The sequence below is a fragment of the Gadus morhua genome, chromosome 20 (genome assembly GCF_902167405.1).
Source record: "Gadus morhua chromosome 20, gadMor3.0, whole genome shotgun sequence".
Classification (NCBI taxonomy): domain Eukaryota; kingdom Metazoa; phylum Chordata; class Actinopteri; order Gadiformes; family Gadidae; genus Gadus; species Gadus morhua.
In genome coordinates this window covers 16009506-16025918 of record NC_044067.1, presented here as the reverse complement: position 1 = coordinate 16025918, position 16413 = coordinate 16009506, and the positions used below count along the sequence as shown (strand labels likewise).

General features: G+C 44.0%; 3 protein-coding genes across 3 annotated transcripts; all 3 read right to left on the bottom strand.

The window, feature by feature from the left end:
* Positions 1 to 2489: 2489 nt before the first annotated feature.
* LOC115533543 (olfactory receptor 2K2-like) lies at positions 2490 to 3431 on the bottom strand. Its single transcript, XM_030344090.1, has one exon. The coding sequence runs from the start codon at positions 3429 to 3431 to the stop codon at positions 2490 to 2492; it is 942 nt and encodes a 313-aa protein (XP_030199950.1).
* A 5956-nt stretch (positions 3432 to 9387) lies between these two features.
* On the bottom strand, positions 9388 to 10347 carry LOC115533542 (olfactory receptor 10R2-like). Its single transcript, XM_030344089.1, has one exon. It carries the CDS (start codon positions 10336 to 10338, stop codon positions 9388 to 9390), a length of 951 nt encoding a protein of 316 aa, XP_030199949.1. The 5' UTR covers positions 10339 to 10347.
* Positions 10348 to 13135: 2788 nt separating this feature from the next.
* Positions 13136 to 14077, bottom strand: LOC115533541 (olfactory receptor 6C1-like). Its single transcript, XM_030344088.1, has one exon. The coding sequence runs from the start codon at positions 14075 to 14077 to the stop codon at positions 13136 to 13138; it is 942 nt and encodes a 313-aa protein (XP_030199948.1).
* Between the last annotated feature and the right edge of the window lie 2336 nt (positions 14078 to 16413).

Here is a 16413-nt window from a genome sequence, read left to right as displayed (position 1 = left end):
ATGCCTACAACATTCATCATATCAACTGTATCTCCCTTTGTTGGACTCTCACAATTCTCGTTTGGGTTATAGCGGTTAGAAAGGGAGGGATACTCCTGTACTCCTAATCTCTCAAGGGCCCGTCCTCTTTTGTGTTTTAAAATATAGTCAGGAGACAATCGAGGCGACCAATGAGCATGCAAGTTTAAATCACCCAATCATCACAGGTACTACGTTCTTCAGCGGATGGTACATTAGAATGAATCATATTATGCTTGACAATGATTATAATGTATTTCAAATACTCAAATAAACATAGCAAATCTAGACCTAAAGTGGTTTTTAGACTGTTACAGAACATTTTATAAAGAACACTGATACTAGGGCTTTGTCTTAATTGCCAGGAGGCTTTCTTATGTAGTAATTTTTTTTGGGCCGACGGAGTCTGATATATGTAACGTATTGCAGTCGAAAGGGGGCCAACATGTTTATATGGGCTGTTTTGGACAACCTTTACAAACAACCTATCATATCGATCCGATTGGAGATTATGTTAAAGAAATGTAAGCTATTTAGCAGGTTGTAGAGCTTTTCCCATGCTCCAATATATAATGATGATCATGTTTAAATATATGTATTTTTAACCAGATCAACAACTTTTTAAAAGACCCTGTTTTTTCGAACAATCTGACTCTGAGTTTGGATCTAAAACAAACACATAGAATAGAGATCACTCAACAAAATAAAAGTAATTTGACAATCATGAACATGTTGCTGTTTTAGGTGTTTTGCATTAATGACCTGCATTCGATACAGTGGACCACAAAAGTCTTGAGAAGTGGGTTTGTACTTTTGTACACAACAAGTTCTGTACATAGAGTTCATAAATAACACATACTGCTAACCCTAGGTAATGTTATAAGACCACAGTATGCCACTACTTTATCTATGTGGAATGATAAACACAACACATATCAGTTCAATCGAATGACACCAGTGCCATGACCAAATATTTGAACACCATTAACAAATGGAGTAGCACAAATATATTTCAAATTTAATGAATCCAAGAAGTGCACATTAGTTCAAAACCTTTGACATTTAGTTTGGGGTTCCCACTATTTTCAGTGTATCATTTTCCAAGTGTTTTCCTGGATATTTTCCATAGTCAGATTCCCACCGTTTTCCATTAAATCGCCAATTCGTAAATGATAAAAAATGTACTAATAAGTATGGATTTGTAAAATTATGTAGTACTTGTATATTATATTGATTTTCTGTTATCTGGTTAAGCTTTAAAGAACCATCATGGGTATACAGGTAGGGTACTTCATATGCCAACGCAAAGAAAAAACTTGCAATTTGAAGTAAGGTGCTTTAACCTTAGTTGGTTCCAGTGAGGTTTAGTGATGGAGTGCCAGGCCCTGCAAATAGAAGTGCAAACCGATCTGTCCCAGGAGTCCCTGAGGCAACAAATCCTTCCAGATCAAAGCCCCTACCTGAGGGGTCAGTCCTCCCCAACATCCCCATCACCCAGCACATAGTCCCTCAAGTTTGCTGCCACTGACAGCCAGGGCTGCCAACCCCCCAGGGAAGGGAATCAGCAGGGAAGCCAACCGCTGCAGCACGTGTGGTGGTGCTGCCGCCTGCCCAACAACAACTGAGGCGAGAGGGCGGTACGGCAAGAGTCCATGCCAAAATGTGCCAAAAACTGCAAGTTTAAAATATAATGGAAATAAAACGACATGTTGATCAAAACCAGAGATTTGGGGAAGGTGTCATTTTTGGAAGAATTACAACCTGTTCAAATATTGGAAATGTAAAGCAGTTTATGCATTTAAATGAGCTACATGTAGTCCCTTTTAGCGTTACAAAGGTGGTTGAATCTGTGAAATCAATGCATATAATATTTTTTAAGCCATGTTAAGATTTTCCAATTTTTTTATTTAAAATTGCTACATGTGGGGACAGCATCTTGAGAAGCTTATGTCAAGTTTGTTTTTAACCTTAAATCAGGATTATACATTTTTTTATCCAATGTTCTAATTTTACCTCCTTGCAATAAATAAATACATAGATAACACTTTATTAATCCCCTAAGGGTAATGCAGGTTTGCTAGCAGCAAATGTGGACCGAACAGTGCAAAGGAAGAAAAGTATTTATACTTAAAGTGAACATAACGTTCTGTAATATTAAGTGAAAACCAAAGCCATTAGAGACAGTCACAATCGATTGAGCGATACATTTCACAAGAGGTCTTTTAATAAATAAAATAATTTGATTTTGGTGTATGGTTGTTAGGGTTAGGGTTAGGTAAAAGCTTTACCATGCAACAAGCAAAAGGCAAGCAAAGGAAATGTGTGATGTGATATGTTCAAGCATTATTGTGGTATCACCTCACCTCTTTGTATAAAACGATACTACACTTTACATTATGGTGTAAATAAACAGATATAGACCAATCTAAATTTATTTCTACGATGATTATTGTCAGCACATGAACCCACAGTTATGAGTAATTCCTATAAACATTTGAATAAAAAATTATCTTGTTCCGTACTTTGGTCAGTTTGAATCCATATATGACGGGGTTCATGATCGGGGATATAATCAGGAACACTATGGCAATGAAGTTCTTCAGTGACTGAGCGATGTTTTTGGAGCCAAATTGCATGTACATGATATCAAAGATGACGGTGGACATGAAGATGAGCATGCAGGTGAGATGGGGCACACATGTCTGCATGAACTTCTTCCTGTTCTCCATGGAGCCCCGACATGTCCTCACCAGGTACATGTAGGACCAGCCGATCAGCACCCCGTGGAAAACGTACACTAGCATGGTGAGGTACACCACAATGCTGTTCGGTGTGGTGTTGTTCGACGGGCACGCCAGCAACACGATGACCCAATTCACGCAGTACAGTCGCTGGATCTTGGCGCTGCACAGCGTGAGCCGGGAGGTAAGAATAATGCAGACGGCCATAAAGCTGAAAGGGATCAACCAGGAGAAGAAGACCAGCAGGGACAGCCTGTGCTTGTTCATATAACGGTGGTAGCGCAAGGGCCTACAGATAGCCAGGTATCTATCGTAGGACATGACAGAGAGAATGGACAGGTCGCTGCATGCAAACGAAAACATCACAAAGGCCTGCACGAGACACCCGTTGTAGGAGATGACATGAGACGAAGACAGCAGGTCCAGGAGGAATTTGGGGTAGAAGCCTGTGGTGCCATAAATCCCGTTAATGCAGAGGCAACCCAACAGAATGTACATGGGCTCATGAAGGCTTTTGTCCAGGACAATGGTGAGAATCAGAGCGCAGTTGATGGTTAGTATCAAGCAATAACAAAGCAAGGTGGAGGTAAAGAGAACCACTCTGTAGTTTGTGAACTCATTCAACCCAGAAAGACTTAACACTGTTATAAGTGAGACATTATCCATAATCATGTTCATATGCTTACAACATATTCGTAATGAAACTTTACCACTCTTCGCTGGAGTAACACAATGCTCATTAGGGTTACAGTTGTAAGAGAGGGAGGGATTTTCCTATACTCCTTATCCCTAAAGGGCCCTCTTTAGTGTGTTAAAATATAGTCAGGAGACAGTCAAGGCCACCAATGAGCATGCAAGCTCAAATCCACCAATCATGTTAGTCAGCACAGGAACTACCTTCTTCAGTGAATACTACATTAGAATGTATCATATTATGCTTGCCAATTATAATGTATTGTGATTATCGGAGGCATTAACGGAAGACAAAGACGTTAAAATTAAGATGTTAGGTGTTCATTTTTTTATTTAAACCGGAAAAAAACCTTTCTTTTCAACATGTTCTACGCTGGAAACCACACAGGGCGTCAGTCCTGGAGGTGCAGAGGAGGATGTTGGTCGCCTCGGTGGCACTGTGTGCTCAGCCGGGTAGTAAATATAATACAGCGATATGCATCGATGTTTGAGCGTTACATTGATGCAGTTGGATCGTTCGGCAATCAATCGATGAATCGATCTACATTGATGGATCGTGCACTCCCCTGTTGTAGCCCTATTACTACAACAGGGGAGTGCATGAACCAGTCCAATGACTGCTGAGCTTTGTAGAGACCCTCTTATTCCTTCCAGGAGGGTATTTCCACACTTGGGCCCCCTTTACAAAGTACTCTTCCGTGCAGCTGGTGTCATGAGCCTGCTCTTGGCGAACTCCAGCGTTGTTGAGGGCCCGTCTGGTAAATGCGTGAGTTTCTCTAAACCACTGTCGTAGCTGTGAGAAATATTCCAGGCCAGGCTCACTGCCCAGTCCCGGTTCTGGAGGGGGCCCGAACATCAGGTCTACAGGGTCCACAACTTCCGTTCGAAGATTAGGGCGGCCGGGCTGCAGTGTGTGGACTCTTGAACTGCGGTTCTGTATGACCTTTGGATCAGGGGAAAATGAAGGTCCCAGTGTCTTTGTAGCCGGTTGGAGAGGATAGCAAGCCGGTGGGCCATCATGCCCATGATTAAACCATTCCACAAGACCAACGTTCTGTGGATGCAATGAGGTGGTCCGAGTCTTCAACCCCAGTCGAAGTCCTGGAATACCTGGGCCTCAAAGTTACGCCCCTGGTCCACATGGAGTTCCTCTGTTGCACCGAACCGTGAAAACAGTTCCGGCACTAGTTGCCGTGATGATGAGGTCTGATCTGACACCGCAAATGGCCATTTCAGGAAATCCTCCATAGCCACGAGAACATAGCGATTGCCATTGTCAGTGAGAGGAAAAGGACCATGGATGACGACTCCCATGTGATCCATAGGGACCCCCACTTGGTAATACTGTAAGGGGGCATGTTATCGTTGTGTGGGCACCTTCAGCGGTGCAGCTGTCACACTAGTGGACCAACAGCTCAACATCCTGGTGGCAGTTTGGCCAGTAGAAGCTGCCACAGAGTCACCATGAGGATCTTTGAGTCCCCAAAGTGGTCCAACGTTACTCAGCCATGAACCGAGGCCCACATCACTAGCGTCGGTATTCACGATGAATGGTTCGGCTTGGGTCTCTTATCCCATAAGAAAGCCTGCTCCTTGTGTGTCCGGTGATGTTAATTGCTAGCAATGCTGGCAAGAAAAAAGTCTTTGAAATGGCGATAAGAAGCCAGGCCCAAGGTGTTTCTCACCTCTACGATGTTACGAGGAAGTGGTCGCCCACTCAACTTAGCCACCTTGGCCGGGTCGGTGCCCACCCCCTCACCACTGATGACATTGCCCCAGAACGATGTTTCTCATCGAAGCCGGTGGCACTTTCCCGGGTGGAGGCGAGGGTAAGCTTGGCGAATGGCTCCGAACACCTCATGTAAGCTTGCCAGGAGCCCCTTAAAGTCTGTAGCAGGGGCAAGGAGACCTTCAAGTTCAACGATGCAGCAATTCCGAAGGACATTGATAAGGAAACTCTCCGTCAGCCGTTCAAACATTGCTGATGCGTTACAAAGGCCAAAGAGTATGACCTTGAATTGCAACAGCCCTTGCCTGATGGAGGAGGCTGTTTTGGGCCGGGCATCTGTGGCGAGTGCTACCTGTCAGTACCCACTGGAGAGGTGTAGGGAGCTGAACCAACTGGAACCGGTGATGTGTTCCAATGCATCGTCGATCCGAGGAATTGGGTGAGAATTCTTCTGGGTTACCGTGTTCAACAAGCAATAGTTGACACAGAAACACCAGCTACTGTCCTTCTAGACAGTAGCTGGCGCATCGGACCAGAACCACCGGTGCGGCCCAAGGACTACTGGAGGGCTAAATGATTCCTGCCTCTCCCATCTCCAGGATCAGGGTGTGCATCACCGGCGTCAATCTGATGTTGAACCATGGTGGTCTTTGTGCAGCCTGGTCTCATGCTGCAAAGATGTCCAGTGACTGGTTCAGCAGCTCCTCCAATGGCCGTTTCTTAGTGGATAAGAGGCCTTCACTGCTCCGCTGAAGGAGCTCTTGCACTGCCTGGTAGGTCACGGCTGAAAAGCTCTGAGTCGGGTTGAGTAAAGGGATGGTCAGCTAAGCTGGTGGGATGGTCACTGACAGCTGAGGCGTTGGCGTCACTGCTGAGAATGAAGTCGTGGATGGACAGGCACATTCCCAGATGGAAGCTGGTGCGGGTAGCCTTTCCACCGCTGCAACGGTAGTGTTCTACCACCCTGGATCCCAGGCAGAGGGTGACACGTTCACTATAGCCTTCAAATGAGGGAGCATGTCAAGGCCAACTATACAAGTGTCTGATATGTCAGCCAGCAAGAAGTCGTGGTGTAGCTTTGTGCCCCACTGTGACCCAAGAGGACACACTCCCCTTCATCTGGCCCAACTCTCTGAATTTGGCGGTGATAAGTGACCAACCTTGTGGTGGGGAGCCCTCTGTGTCGAGCATCGCACCAGGCCACACCAAGGAGATGGTGGACCATGGGTCATGTCTCCAAATCCACCCTGTCTAAATGTCCCAACTTCTCCCTCACCATCGACAATTCCAATTCCATAGTCCCTCCTTCCCCTCAGGTCACGAGTCTGGGTGACATCCTCGATTGCACACTTTCTTTTGAAAAACACATTAATATTCTCACTCAGTCTGCTTACTTTCACCTATGCACTATCCAATGTCTTCTTCCATCACTCACACCCAACAGCACTGCAACTCTGCTCTCTACTCCCTCTGCCCGCTTGTCCATGATGGGGCTCACCGGAAACAGACGAAACAGCAGGGGTCAGCCACCCAACACACGTAGGTCTGTGGGTGGTGGATGCTGGGGCGAAGTCGCAGCCTGGATGACCACCTCTCTGTCTTCCTCCCCCTCGTAGTAGTCCTGAGGCTCTGGACGGTTGCAGGCAGGGTTGGGTGGAGGGTTCCACCTCCGTCTGTTCCACCACGTCAAGAGCCGCACCAACGCCGGGTTTAGAGCTGTAAGTCTGCAGCGAAAACCCCCAGGCAATCTCCCTCCTGGCTCTCTAGTTGCTCCCTGCTGTGGTCGGTGAAATCCCGCTTCTCGAATCGCCTCTCTAGCCCCCTGGTTAGTGCCTGGAGGTCCCGCTGCTCTGCTGGTGCCAGGTGGAGTGCACGCCCTGCCGTCCCCGCCTAGGCCAGGGCAAGGTGGATGGCTTACTCCTCCACACTCCAGAAGCAATGTAGGGCAGCGAGAAGAACTGTGCGTGGTAGGGCTCTAATGGGGTCAATAGGGCCCAATAGGCGGCTGCCAACGGCCTCTGGGAAGTTCTCAACCCTGTCGCAATAGGCTCATCAGTGCGCCCCGCACAATCTCACTCCTCCCTGGGTCCATCCTTTGGATGCCTCATGGGAATCCCCCAACCTGGAATCGCCTTCTGCATTATCAATGTTTAATCCCACTTCTGACATCAATTTAGCAACAACGAGGTGTCAGGTTTTCAACAGTTAGTCACAGCTCTTGCGCCCCTTACGCCCCTTGGCTGTGAGAACTGCCTTAAATTGAAACCACACTGAACACAATATACCACACTCATTAACCCTCCACCCTGAACATCTCTTTGGCATTGTCGGTTTTTTCGCAACTTCACTGCCACCTAGGCATTGACCAACCATTGAACCCTACCTAATGTCACTGCCACAGAGGACCCAGAAGGGCACTAGGAGGTCCAACTAATAGTAGTCCAAACCCCTCCCAGGATCCTTTGCGGCAGCAGCTTTATTGATTTTTTGATTTTGAATATATTGTATGTAGCTATTAAGCAATGTGTCAATACAATAGCTGAATTGTGGAAGAATCTCTAATCAAGTTCTTAGATATGTGTTGCTACTGTTAGCCCTTGGTTTTGATTTATTTCATATTTATCCTTATCAATTTATATTGTAATTTTCTAATTTTGATGTGAAACTATTTGAAAAGGAAGCATATTATTATAATAATGATAATTGTTTATCCTTTCAACTCTCAACGTTTGAAAAAAATATTTTTAATATCTCTGCCTCTTGCTGGCTTCCTCTAACCTAACATCCCAGCATTGCGTTTTAACATAATAATTGTATTCTCTGATTTGAACAAGTTAAAGGTACTATGTCTAAGGACCACAAATTAAGTCTAATTTCTGGCCCCTTCGGGGTCTCAGTGAACTGCAGCCTGCTCAGGATTGTACGATAAGGCAGGGGCAGCTCTGTGGTATGAGACAATAACAATCATAAACAAATGTCAGAAATAAAAAATGTGCATTTATCAACACTAAGACGTCACTTCCTTCCCTTTTTCCAGGAAATACCGGCCCGTTTAAAATATAATAGAAATCAAACCATAGGCTGATTAGGACCAACAGAGAGAGTCGGGGAAGGTGGCATTTTTGTGCAAAATTAGAAACTGTTCAAATATTGGCGATGAAAAGAAATATATGCATTTGATCAATAATACACTTAGTCCCTTTTAGCATTATTAGGCTGGTTTAAAACTGTTTAAATCACTAAACATTAAATAAATTGAACAATGCACAAATGTTCCCATCATTAGGTGAGTGCTTCATGCGGCGCTCAACTATTGTTCTCCATAAGTTTTATGCTTTCTTTCTTTCTTTCTTCTCTACAAACTTTGGGGAATTTTACATAGTATTGCATATTACATGTGGGACAGAATCATGACAAATCTGAAGCCAAGTTCTTTGTTAAACCTTGTTATTATAAATAGCATTATATATTTCTTAATCAATTTTTCTTATATTACCTGTGACTAGATAAGGATTTATTTATACACAAAGTGAAATCCAGATGTTATAACAGCAAAAGTGGACATAACAATGCAAACAAAGACAAACAAACAAGGTTTCTTTCTGCTCAACATTAAGTCAACATTCTGTAATCTTAAATGCAAAACCAGAGCCAGAACTTAATATGTATCAAATTGAACCAGTCATTAGGCCATAAGAGTCCAGCATGAACACTGGCCTATGTATTTCGGATGTCTTTCAATAAAATAAAATTAATTTGCTTTTAGTGTATGGTTGTTATATTGTCTTTTTTCTTATTAGAAGATATGCCATATGATATGATTCTAGCACGAACAATAGCCAATATGTAATGTTTTAATTGCAACACAATGTTTTCACTTTTATTTTATGGTTGTTATAGTAATGCATTTGTGACTGGAAGATTAGCCATTGGACTGCCTGTTTGTGTGTGTGTGTCTGTCCCAAACATTGTTGTACTGCAACCCAGAGAGACATTGAGACAGGGAATAATTAACCAGAGAGGTTTTCCTTGCAACAAGTACAATGCAAGCAATAGAAATGTGTGATGGGATATGTATTCTTGTGGTATCACCTCTAAGCAGTTTAGTATACAAAAACTGCACTTTAAATAATGGTGTAAAATACAGGAAGATATAGACCAATCTAAATGTATTGCAAATATTATTATTGTCAACAAATGAACGCTCTATTGTGAATACTTCCTATTAATATTTAAATAAAACAGAATCTTGTTGCGTACTTTGGTCAGTTTGAATCCATATATGAGGGGGTTCATGATCGGGGGTATGATCAGAAACTCTATGGCGATGAAGTTCTGGAGCGACGTAACAATGTTTTTGGAGCCGAAGCGCATGTACATGACATCAAAGACGATGGTGGACAGGAAGGTGAGCAGGCAGGTAAGATGGGGCACACAGGTCTGCATGAACTTCTTCCTGTTCTCCATGGAGCCCCGACACGTCCTCACCAGGTACATGTAGGATAAGACGATCAGCAGCCCGTGGAAAACGTACACCAGTATGGTGAGGTACGCCAAGATGCTGTGCACTGTGGTGTTGTTCGACGGGCACGCCTGCAACACGATGACCCAGTTCACGCAGTACAGCCGCTGGATCTTGTCGCTGCACAGCGTGAGCCTGGACGTAAGGGTGATGAGGACAGCGTGAATGCTGAAGGGGGTCAACCAGGAGAAGCAGACCAGCAGGGACAACCTGAGCTTGTTCATAAATCTGTGGTAGTGCAGGGGTCGACAAATGGCCAGGTATCTATCGTAGGCCATGACGGTGAGAATGGACAGGTCGCTGCATGCAAATGAAAACATCACAAAGGCCTGCACGAGACACCCGTTGTAAGAGATTACGTGAGACGAAGACAGCAGGTCCAGGAGGAATTTGGGGTAGAAGCCTGTGGTGCCATAAATCCCGTTAATGCAGAGGGAACACAACAGAATGTACATGGGCTCATGAAGGCTTTTGTCCAGGACAATTGTGAGAATCAGAGAGCAGTTGATGGTTAGTATCAAGCAATAATAAAGCAAGGTGGAGGAAAAGAGAACCACTCTATAGGTTGCGATCTCATTCAACCCAGAAAGACTAAACACTGTTATCATCGAGATATTATCCATCATCATTTTCATATGCCTACAACATATTCATCAAATCAACTGTATCACCCTTTGTTGGACTCACACAATTCTCGTTAGGGTTATAGCGGTTAGAGTAGGGAGGGACACTCCTGTACTCCTAATCTCTCAAGGGTCCGTCCTATTTTGTGTTTTAAAATATAGTCAGGAGACAGTCAAGGCGACCAATGAGCATGCAAGTTTAAATCACCCAATCATCACAGGTACTACGTTCTTCAGTGGATAGTATATTAGAATGAATCGTATTATGCTTGAGAATGATTATAATGTATTTCAAATACTCAACTAAACGCAGAAAATATAGACCTAAAGTGTTTCTTAGACTGTTACAGAACACTTTATAAAGAACACTGATAATAGGGCTTTGTCTTAATTGCCAGAGGCTTCCTTATGTAATATGTAATTATCTAATGTAATTTTTTTTTGGGCAGACAGGGTCTGAAATATGTGACGTATTGCAGTTTCTTTGAACAGTCGAAAGGGGACCAACATGTCTATATGGGCCGTTTTGGACAACCTTTACAAAAAACCTATTATATTATTCCGATTGGAGATTATGTTAAAGAAATGTAAGCTTTTTAGCAGCTTGTAGAGCTATTCCCATGCTCCAATATATAATGATGATTATGTTTAAATATATATATTTTTTACCAGAACTTTTTAAAAGATTTTTTTTTGGAGTTTGGATCTAAAACAAACTCATAGAACAGAGATCACTCAACAAAATAAAAGTAATTTGACAATCAAGAACAGGTTGCTGTTTTAGTTTTGCATTAATGACCTGCATTCGATACAGTGGACCACAAAAGTCTTGAGAGGTGGGTTTGTACTTTTGTACACAACAGGTTTGTACACACATACTGCTAACCCTAGGTAATGTTTTATTCATAAAGGAATTTCCTACTTTTTAAAAAATGTATACATTTTCTTAAACTGTCCTTTTGTCCTTTAGCACTCTGAGATTCTGCTTAGAATGAAGAGTGCTCAACAAATAAAATGAATTATTATTATTATGTTATAAGACCACAGTATGCCACTACTTTATCTATGTGGAATGATAAACACAAGACATATCAGTTCAATCGAATGACACCAGTGCCATGACCGAATATTTGACCGCCATTAACAGATGGAGTGGCACAAATATGTTTCAAACTTAATGAATCCAAGAAGTGCACATTAGTTCAAAACCTTGGACATTTAGTTTAGGGTTCCCACTATTTTCAGTGTATCATTTTCCAAGTGTTTTCCAGGATATTTTCCATAGTCAGATTCCGAATTTTTTCCATTAAATGGCCAATTTGGAACTGATAAAAATGTACTAATAAGTATGGATTTGTACATTTATGTAGTACTTGTATATTATATAGATTTTTGGTCTATTCCAGTGAGGTTTAGTGATGGAGTGCCAGGCCCTGCCAATAGAAGTGCAAACTGATCTGTCCCAGGAGTCCCTGAGGCAACAAATCCTTCCGGATCAAAGCCCCTACCTGAGGGGTCAGTCCTCCCCAACATCCCCATCACCCAGCACATAGTCCCTCAAGTTTGCTGCCACTGACAGACAGGGCTGCCAGCCCCCCCAGGAAGGGAATCAGCAGGGAAGCCAACCGCTGCAGCACGTGTGGTGGTGCTGCTGCCTGCCCAACAACAACTGAGGCGAGAGGGCGGTACGGCCAGAGTCCATGCCAAAACGTGCCAAAAACTGCAAGTTTAAAATATAATGGAAATAAAACGACATGTTGATCAAAACCAGAGATTGGGGCAAGGTGTCATATTTGGAAGAATTACAACCTGTTCAAATGTTGGAAATGTAAAGCAGTTTATGCATTTAAATGAGCTACATGTAGTCCCTCTTAGCATTAGAAAGGTGGTTGAATCTGTAAAATATATGCATATGATAATTTTTAAACCATGTTAAGATTTTCCAATTATTTTTATTTAAAATTGCTACATGTGGGGACAGCATCTTGAGAAGCTTATGTCAAGTTTGTTTTTAACCTTAAATCAGGATTATACATTTTAATTAATCCAATGTTCTTATTTTACCACCTTGCAATTAATAGATACATAGATAACACTTTATTAATCCCCTAAGGGAAATGCAGGTTTACTAGCAGCAAATTTGGACCGAACAGTGCAAAGGAAGAAAAGTATTTATACTTAACGTGAAGATAACACAAGTACAATTAGGGCATTTAGCAGATGCTTTTATCCAAAGCGACTTACATTGTTTAATACACACATTGACCCAACAACGGCAGAGTCAACCATGCAAGGCAACAGCCAACTCATCCGGAGCAGTTAGGGTTAGGTGTCTTGCTCAGGGACACATCAACACTCAGCTAGGAGGAGCTGAGGATTGAACTATAAACCTTTCGTTTACAAGACAACTGCTCTACCGCCTGAGCTAAGCCGACTCCATCACATTGTGCAGTATTAAGTGAAAACCAAAGCCATGGGGCTTTTTAATAAATACAATTATTTGATTTTGGTGCATGATTGTTATATTGTATGTTTTTTCTGTTTCTGTTCGTGTGCCTGTCCCAAACACGTACTCTTTGCTATCTAGAGAGACATTGAGACAGGGAATAAATAACCAGGTAAAAGGTTTACCCTGCGACAAGCAAAAGGCAAGCAAAGGAAATGTGTGGTGTGATATGTTCAAGCATTTTTGTGGTATCACCTCTCCTCTTTGTAGAAAACGATACTACACTTTACATTATGGTGTAAATAAACAGATATAGACCAATCTAAATGTATTTCTACCATGATTATTGTCTTGAACACTCAGTCATGAGTATTTCCTGTAAACATTTAAATAAAAAATTATCTTGTTGCGTACTTTGGTCAGTTTGAATCCATATATGACAGGGTTCATGATCGGGGATATGAATAGGAACACTATGGCAATGAAGTTCTTCAGCGACTGAGCGATGTTTTTGGATCCAAAGTGCATATACATGATATCAAAGACGATGGTGGACAAGAAGATGAGCATGCAGGTGAGATGGGGCACACATGTCTGCATGAACTTCTTCCTGTTCTCCATGGAGCCCCGACACGTCCTCACCAGGTATATGTAGGACCAGACGATCAGCAGCCCGTGGAAAACGTACACCAGTATGGTGAGATACACCACAATGCTGTTCGGTGTGGTGTTGTTCGACGGGCACGCCAGCAACACGATGACCCAATTCACACAGTACAGTCGCTGGATCTTGGCGCTGCACAGCGTGAGCCGGGAGGTAAGAATAATGCAGACGGCCAGAAAGCTGAAAGGGATCAACCAGGAGAAAAAGATCAGCAGGGACAGCCTGAGCTTGTTCATATAGCGGTTGTAGTGCAGGGGCCTACAGATAGCCAGGTATCTATCGTAGGACATGACGGAGAGAATGGACAGGTCGCTGCATGCAAACGAAAACATCACAAAGGCCTGCACGAGACACCCGTTGTAGGAGATGTCGTGAGACGAAGACAGCAGGTCCAGGAGGAATTTGGGGTAGAAGCCTGTTGTGCCGTAAATCCCGTTAATGCAGAGGCAACACAACAAAATGTACATGGGCTCATGCAGGCTTTTGTCCAGGACAATGGTGAGAATCAGAGCGCAGTTGATGGTTAGTATCAAGCAATAACAAAGCAAGGTGGAGGTAAAGAGAACCACTCTGTAGTTTGTGACTTCATTCAACCCAGAAAGACTTAACACTGTTATCAGTGAGACATTATCCATAATCATGTTCATATGCTTACAACTTATTCACAATGAAACTATACCACTATTTGCTGGAGTAACACAATGCTCATTAGGGTTACAGTTGTAAGAGAGGGAGGGATTCTGCTATACTCCTCATCCCTAAAGGGTCCTCTTTAGTGTGTTAAAATATAGTCAGGAGACAGTCAAGGCAACCAATGAGCATGCAAGCTCAAATCCACCAATCATGTTAGTCAACACAGGAACTACCTTCTGCAGTGAATACTACATTAAAAAGTATCATATAATGCTTGCCAATTATAATGTATTGTGATAATCTGAGGCATTAACGGAAGACAAAGACTTTAAAATTAAAATGTTATGTGTTAATTTATTTATTCAAACCGGAAAAAAACTTTCTTTTCAACATGTTCTACGCTGGAAACCGCACAGGGCGTCAGTCCTGGAGGTGCAGAGGAAGATGTTGTTCGCCTCGGTGGCACTGTGTGCTCAGCCGGGTAGTAAATATAATACAGCGATATGCATCGATGTTTGAGCGTTACATTGATGCAGTTGGATCGTTCGGCAATCAATCGATGAATCGATCTACATTGATGGATCGTTACACCCCTAATACTACAACAGGGGAATGCATGACCCAGTCAAACGACTGCTGAGCTTTGTGGAGACCCCCTTCTTCCTTCCAGGAGCGTATTTCCACACTTGAGCCCCAGTTAGAAAGTCCTCTTCCGTGCAGCGGGTGTCATAAGCCTGCTCTTGGCGATCTCCGGTGTCTTTGATGGCCCATCTGGTAAATGCCTGCCTCTGAGCCAATGTCGTAGCTGTGAGAAATATTCCAGGCCAGGCTCACTGCCCAGTCCTGGTTCTGGAGGGGGCCCGAACATCAGGTCTACTAGGGTCCGCAACTTCCGTTCGGAAATTAGAGCGGCCGGGCTGCAGTGTGTGGACTCTTGAACTAAGGTTCTGTATGACCTTTGGATCAGGGGAAAATGAAGGTCGAAGTCTCTTTGTAGCCGGTTGGAGAGGATAGCAAGCCGGTGGGCCATCATGCCCATGATTAAACCATTCCACAAGACCAACGTTCTGTGGATGCAATGAGGTGGTCCGAGTCTTCAACCCCAGTCGAAGTCCTGGAATACCTGGGCCTCAAAGTTACGCCCCTGGTCCACATGGAGTTCCTCTGTTGCACCGAACCGTGAAAACAGTTCCTGCACTAGTTGCCGTGATGATGAGGTCTGATCTGACACCGTAAATGGCCATTTCAGGAAATCCTCCATAGACACGAGAACATAGCGGTTGCCATTGTCAGTGAGAGGAAAAGGACCATGGTTGTCGACTCCCATGCGATCCATAGGGACCCCCACTTGGTAATACTGTAAGGGGGCATGTTATCGTTGTGTGGGCACCTTCAGCGGTGCAGCTGTCACACTAGTGGACCAACAGCTCAACATCCTGGCGGCAGTTTGGCCAGTAGAAGCTGCCACGGAGTCACCATGAGGGTCTTTGAGTCCCCAAAGTGGTCCAACTTTACTCAGCCATGAACCGAGGCCCAAATCACTAGCGTCGGTATTCACGATGAATGGTTCGGCTTGGGTCTGGATAAGCCAAGAAGAGGGCCCTGGTGAGCGCCGTTTGCAGCAAGTCAAAGGCAGTGTTGCATTGCTTATCCCATAAGAAGGCCTGCTCCTTGTGTGTCCGGTGATGTAAAGTGCTAGCAATGCTGGCAAGAAAAAAGTCTTTGAAGGAAATGGCGATAAGAAGCCAGGCCCAAGGTGTTTCTCACCTCTACGATGTTATGAGGAAATGGTCGCCCACTTAACTTAGCCACCTTGGCCGGGTCGGTGCCCACCCCCTCACCATTGATGACATTGCCCCAGAACGATGTTTCTCATCGAAGCCGGTGGCACTTTCCCGGGTGGAGGCGAAGGTAAGCTTGGCGAATGGCTCCGACCACCTCATGTAACCCTTCCGGGCGAGAGCTGGCTCACCTGTTTGGGGAGATTGTTGGCAGGACAACCAAGGCCCTGAACATCGTTCTACTAAAAAAGACGACAGCTGCTGCCTCCAGGTTAGAGGCTGAAGCAGAGGAAAGTCTCAGGTCAGCAATCCCTCTCCTACCAGACTTCGAGGACCTGTTATGTCGCCAGTTTACTTCACCATCATCCTACCATAGATGGTCAAGGCAGACTAAAGTGTTCTCCAACATGGCCGCCCAAGAGCAGGTCTGCTGTGGGGCACTTCCAGCTGTGGACCAAGACCTGGCGGCACTCATTCGCTCCCCAGGTTCTTTGTTTGGGGGTCCTGCCTGTCTGAACAAAGACAGTAAGGCGATGAAGAGTCTGTTGGGTAAGCTTCACAGG